The sequence below is a fragment of the Frankliniella occidentalis genome, unplaced genomic scaffold (assembly GCF_000697945.3).
Source record: "Frankliniella occidentalis isolate FOCC.00 unplaced genomic scaffold, Focc_3.1 Scaffold76, whole genome shotgun sequence".
Taxonomy (NCBI): Eukaryota; Metazoa; Arthropoda; class Insecta; order Thysanoptera; family Thripidae; genus Frankliniella; species Frankliniella occidentalis.
Window position 1 is genome coordinate 1,050,311 of NW_026267206.1, and position 6,219 is coordinate 1,056,529.

The window sequence follows — 6,219 nt, forward strand, 5'->3', positions numbered from 1 at the left end:
ATCACAAAATATGCAAACTAACTCAACCAAAAATGTGTTGCCTTCACTTAGTAGTATATACACAAACTAATTTATAATTTCAACAGTGCCTCAAATGTTACTTTTGTTTCTATTGCGCTTGAGTAGCTTGAGTTCATTCCTACAGACTGCCATTGTGTAATGTGATTCGACGTTGGTAAAACACTGTAGAACATGCTACAAACGCAAGTGCTGATTGAATTTTTATAAATAAAAACAAGAAACAATGGGTTTATCTGTTCTGTTTCACAATATTTTATTGTATTGATGACAGTTCAGGAAATTAGATAATCTGCTGGTTGACACAGTTATTCAGGCTTTCTGATGTAGAATGCCTTACTGTTCTTCTGCTCTACTGTACAAAACTGAGCAATAACACATCTTTCATAACTTCAAATACACAACAAAAATCTAGAATGATAATGTAAACAGTTTTAAGTTGTGTACCTAAAACTATCAAAACAAATGTAAAAATTAATAAAAAATAATATACAATATTACAACATCCATATTGGTGGATGAAACTCTTACATTGCTTTAATTTGTCAAGTTACGTTACTAGAAGCAGGAAAAGATATACAGCAAATTTGTTATGGAAGACTGAAAAAATTATTTAAGAAAAAATAGGAGCATATGACTTTACAATCTGAAAACACAAAAAGTAAGTTCTTCAAGTCAGTAAGTAAACAGAAAAGCATACTTCACATTAACATTTACATCCTTATAATTAACTTTGTAAAATTAAAATTATCACATATCATGAAGTACACTTTTGGTAATCCTGAAATCTCCACAAGTCAACAGGAAGTCAGTAAGGGAAACAAATCAAGGAAAAGTGAAACAATTTACACTGCACTCTTCTTAGCAATTTCTAATCACAGTCCACTTTCAGAATCAGTCGTCTTCTTAGATACTATAAAGTATAGCACAAGCGCAGACCCCATCCTCAATTATTTTACAAACAGTTCAACTATGACTTCCTATACTAGAAAATAGAATTGCCCAATCTCTTTCACACATAGTCACAGCCTTGCAACAAGATTCAAATGGGTAACAAATGACATAGTACGATTAAAAAAATTATGGAACGTGTAAGAAAACAAGAAAAATAATCATTTTTTGCAGTACAAACTACTTATTCTGAAGAAAACAACACCACAAGCAGTGTAGTAGCTGTTCAGTTCAGAAAATGACAAGACCCACACAAGAGACAACTAGGGAGGTGCAGGGAGCTAGGACGGCACACCATTCTCCTCCGAGTGGTTGTTTGACACGGAGCTCACGAGGGCCGCAAGGGCAGCGAGGGCGTTGGGGGGTGAGGGTCCGCCGTTGGCCGCGGGTCCGCCGTTGGCCGCTGGTCTCCCGTTCGCGGCTGCAGGGGTCGCTGGGCCCGCGACGGCCGCCGAGGTCGCGGGGGCGGCAGGAGCCGCGGGGGCGCCCAGGCCGTTGACCTTCCCCAGGTTGACCCACGGCTTGCTCGGGTTGCCGATGCGCCTGAAGTGCTCCTCCCGCGCCATCTTGCCCGCCTTGCCGCGGCCGCTGAGGTCCTTGTCGAAGCCCCGGTTGATGAGCAGGTCGACGGCGCCCGCCACGTCCACCGTGGACGGGCCGAAGCCCTTGAAGCCGCCCTGCTTGGCGAAGAAGGCCGTGAGCGCGCGGAAGCGCTCCCGCTGCTGGCGCCGCCGCTTGAGCGCGATCATGGACCGGAAGGCCTGGTTGGCGTCGGCGCCCGCCAGCCCGTGGTTGCCGTACAGGTGCCTCTTGAGGTGGTTGGACTGCCGGAACTGCTGGTCGCACAGCCGGCAGCAGTAGGGCCGCTCGCCCGTGTGCGTGCGCATGTGCACGCCCACCTGGTGGCTGAAGCGGAACGTCTTGGTGCACCACTTGCACTTGTAGCGCTTCCAGCTGGCGGGGAAGGCGTCGCCGACGGCCACTCCCCCCATCATATTCTCCATCATCGCCTCCCGATCCCCGTCAGCGTCGCCGTCAACATCATCCTCGAAGTCGTCGTCGACGTCTTCTTCTCCGTCATCGTCGAGCCCGACGGCGTCCTTGAAGATGTCGTCGTGATAGTCGTCGTCGTCGAACGCCGCAGCGTGATCGCCGAACTCGTCGTCGGAGTGCGGCTCGGGGGGCTCCATCTTGAGGATGAAGGCGGGGTTGGCGTAGGCGAGCGCGGCGCGCGGGATGGTGCTGGGCGGCTTGCTCGGGGTGGTGCTGCCGCCGCCGCCGCCACCGTTGCGCGCGCGCTTGGGCGCCGGGCTGGGGGCGGCGGGGCTGGGGGCGGCGCGGGGGCGGGTCGCGGCCAGCCCTCTCTTTGACGGGGACATGACGTGCGACCGGATGTGTATCATGAGACGCACGCTGTGCTTGTAGCGCTGCCCGCACGTGTGGCACTGGAACGGCTTGTCCACGCCGGGGTGGGTCTTGACGTGCGCCGTGAGGTGCCGCAGCAGCGGGAACGTCCGCGAGCACGCGGCGCACTGGTACACCGAGTCCTTGTCCACGACGGGGCCGTCGCCGCCGGCCGCGGCGCACGTCTCGCAGGACGCGTGGTGCCGGTCCGACGACCAGGTGCGGTCGCAGCGCTGGCACTTGTAGAACACCTCGGCGCAGTTGTTGTTGGTGTGGCGGACCAGGTACTCGGCCAGCGTGAACGACTTCCAGCACTGCATGCAGCGGTAGGGCTGCGCGCGCAGGTGCAGCGCCAGCATGTGGTCCCGGTAGCCCATGACCCCCATGACGGCCACCCCGCAGATGGGGCACTCCCTCCACCCCGGGCGCAGGGCCTTGCCGTTGACGGGCGCGGCCGCGACTGGCGGGGGCGCGGCCTCCGACGTGGCCGACGACTCCGGGCTGGACGGCGGCTCGGACTTGACGGCATCCGGCGTGTGCGCGGGCGGCTCGGGGGTGACGCCCAGGGAAGAGTCGTCGTCGTCGAGCTCCACGTCAATCTCCTCATCCTCGCCGTCCACTTCCTGTTCGAGGTGCACGTTAGTGGCGGCTGGGAACTCTGACAGTTTAGCCACCTCGCAGTCCGAAAGGCCCCCGTCGTCCATGTCGCTGAGCATCTCGTCCACCTCCACCTTGACGTTCACCTCGTAGTTGTGGTCCGTGAGGGGGTTCATGGCGTCAGGGCGCGTCTCCACGATGACGTCCTCCTCGGAGGGGATTTCAACGACGTTGGCCGGAGGGCGGTCCGTCGGCGACTCATCAAGCAGCGGCGGCGGGGACCCTAGCACAGACCGGGCGTCTCCACCGAGCACCACGACGGCGACATCCGGGGCGTCGGGGTCCACCACCTCCACGGCGTTGCGGTCCAGCTTGGCTCGTGAGCGCGGCCCCGGGCGCGACGCAGAGCGCGGGCCAGGACGAGGGCTGTGGCGCGGACCAGGGTCCTTACCGTTCAGACTCCGGCGCATGATGCTCACAACGTCCTGGTTGAAGATGTTGACGGAGACGCGGTCGATCTGCGCGTCCAGTGCACCGCTCCTCGGGGATTTGGAACTCCTAACCACCTCCATTCCAGTTATCTGTTGAAAGACAAAAGGTCTTATTAATGGCATTAATGGCACGGGTTTACTGGCCAAATCAAAAGAGTTGAATCTGAAAGGAGAAAGGGGTGAGCGAGGGGGCGCTGCCATCGAAAATCAATGTACAAAGCCAAAAAAAATAACAAAAAATCAGGGCTCCATAACTTATTATAACACAAACGAATGTTAGTTATTCAATGTGACAAAACACATGTCAAATTAAAAGTTAAAGTTATGTATTTTAAAATATTCCCTAAACTAGTTATATCTCGAGTTATATCCAATGTGGATAAAAGTTGGACAAGTCAAATAACTAACTTATTTCCAAAGGACTACGACAAAAGTTACAAGTTATAACTTTAACTCTTAAAATAATGTTAAAGACAGTTAAGTAATAAGTTACAGAGCCCTGCAAAAAATTAAACAATCAAAAACAAAATCAGAAAGGGGAGGAGGGAGGATAAAATAATAGGTGCTTCTAGTCAAACTTCTAAGCCAACACATCAGCATTCAAATAAAGTGCCTTTAAAATGTTTACAACATTTCGAATTTTAAATATTTCCTGTGTACCTGAGCATACTTTTAAAATAATTGTTGTCTAGTACCCGAACTTTACCTCGAGGTTGTGTATAGAGCCGGACAGTTTTTAAAACTTGCAAGATTACGACGGCGCGGCGCAGGCATTCAAATCTGCCGTCAAGTGGCGGGAGGGATCTGCTGCCAACTGCTGCCAACTGCCCGACACCAAAGAGTGAGTGTAAACAAGGATGACAGAAGGGCTTCGGGAAACCACACTCGATTTTTCAAAGAATGCGAACAAATTCATGAGCAAATTACAATTTAGGAATCTATTTGAATGATACTCCATTCAGTATTTAAAATATTGCTTCACTTCACGCAATATTATTTACCTATTTACTCAGCCGAATAAAACATTTTGCATTTGAGACAAATACTACACCTACGACTGCGCACATCACGTTAATTAATGGGCAATTTTCGAAAGGATGAAGAATGGAAAATGTGATCAACGAGAGTCCACAGGAGAAAAATAATAAATAATAAAAACGGCGGCTCTGTGCGTCGGGACAAGCTGTTGTGGTTTATAGGTTATGTTGCCCATGGTCCCGCTGCCTCACTTTGACTTTAAAAAGCACAGAGTCGGTTGTGATATAGACAATTGTTTAAAACTCGCACTACTTACAGGTATTTAAATAATCAAATCGTTGTCGGGTACTCCCGACCCGTTTCAGAACTCCACAGGGCGAACGACAAAAGTGCGTTCACAACACAGTTTGTAAGAATCCGCAGTTTTCTTCCAGCTCACTTTTCTATCTCTCGACAATCTCATCTTGAGTGTCCACGACTTTCGACAAAAATTGTTCCGCACAAGGATTTTTATCACTCCGGGCAAGTCGAACGGCTGACGCAAATTTCCACGAGAAAAACAAAGATTCCGAGCGGGTCGAGGCATGCGGCGGTGCGGCGAGCGCGCCCGGCCGACCCGACGGCCTGGAGTAGACTGAGGAGGGGAGGGGAGGGGGAAGTGAGGGGAGGGGGGAGGAGGAGAGGAGGCTGAGGGGAGGCAGGGTGCGGGGGGGACGCACGAGGACGAGGCACAAGTGCACGAGGGGAGGGCGCGCCGCGCGCAGTATCAGAATTTTAAATAGCCATGTTTCGTTGTGATTGATAAGAAGTCAGTCTAGGACGGCTCTAAAACTATTCTGGCGAGCTACCCTAGGATCCCCAGCCCCAGCGGCCAGCGGGAAGCGTTTGAATCTTTAGTTTTGGTCGCGACGCAGGCGGCGCCGGCGGCGCTTCGCGGGAATGCGCTGGCTAAGTCGCGCGCTCCGCTGCTGTGGGAGACGTGTAAAGGAGGGACCAGGAGGGACAGAACGGCCCTGCTGCCACCGTTGCGCAATACGCGCATTGGTCCCAACGGGCCGCGGGCCCCCGAGTGGATCCCAGAGGGCCCCGGGGGGTCCCGGGTGGAACCCGGAGCGCACGCCCGGTGGTCACCAGCTGGTCGCCGAGGGAGCCCGTCCAGCCCGGACAGGACAGGGAACCCGTCGCGCTGTTACGCCCGGGCGGCCCGGCGCGGCGGCGGCGCCCTACAGACCTGCAGGCGCCCCTGCCTGCTGCCGGACCACCGACAGGTCACCGACAGGTTCCGTTACCGTGCGCCTTTGCTCTCCCCCTCGGCAGAGTGATTTGTTGCCGAGGCTTCCACTAGGAAGTAGTGTCTCGGCGCGCTGACCCATACACTACTATACATTCACAACCAACGCCATGAGACAACGACGGATAAAAAAACTGTCCTGTAATTTCAAACCACGCGGGGTCTCAAATTCCACACGTGCAAATCATGTCGCAATAATGTCGTACACAGCAGGCCGACGGCGCTGGCGCCCGCCCCAAATAATGAGATTGCAGCAGATTACACACACACACTCACATTGCCGACGGCGACCTCAAAAGACGCTTCGCGACCCAGACGCCCAAACACAATACACATACGATTTGGACACACGTGTCGTGGTGTATGCGACGCGGACGTTGCGACAAAGAAATAAAATAATCGCACCGTAAAGGTAATGTCCAGTTGTGTCCGCACGAGAGGGCGCCGCCGCCGTGGAGGAGGTGGCGGGCGGGCGGCGGCGGCGGTGGC

At 53.4% G+C, this 6,219-nt stretch overlaps 1 protein-coding gene across 2 annotated transcripts; it reads right to left on the reverse strand.

The window, feature by feature from the left end:
- Nucleotides 1-249: 249 nt before the first annotated feature.
- On the reverse strand, nt 250-5,070 carry LOC113207077 (telomere zinc finger-associated protein-like). 2 transcript variants are annotated; one of them, XM_026423456.2, is made up of 3 exons: nt 4,756-5,070; nt 4,168-4,285; nt 250-3,551 (listed from the first exon to the last, which is right to left on the reverse strand). In XM_026423456.2, exon 3 carries the CDS (start codon nt 3,540-3,542, stop codon nt 1,251-1,253), a length of 2,292 nt encoding a protein of 763 aa, XP_026279241.1. In that variant the 5' UTR covers nt 3,543-3,551; nt 4,168-4,285; nt 4,756-5,070; the 3' UTR covers nt 250-1,250. The 2 variants fall into 2 exon arrangements, with proteins under 2 accessions (XP_026279241.1, XP_026279233.1); XM_026423448.2 differs by lacking the exon at nt 4,168-4,285.
- Nucleotides 5,071-6,219: the final 1,149 nt, after the last annotated feature.

Coding starts and splice junctions, on each gene's coding strand:
- LOC113207077 (XM_026423448.2), bottom strand. CDS start 3,542: ATGGAGGTGGTTAGGAGTTCCAAATCCCCGAGGAGCGGTGCACTGGAC.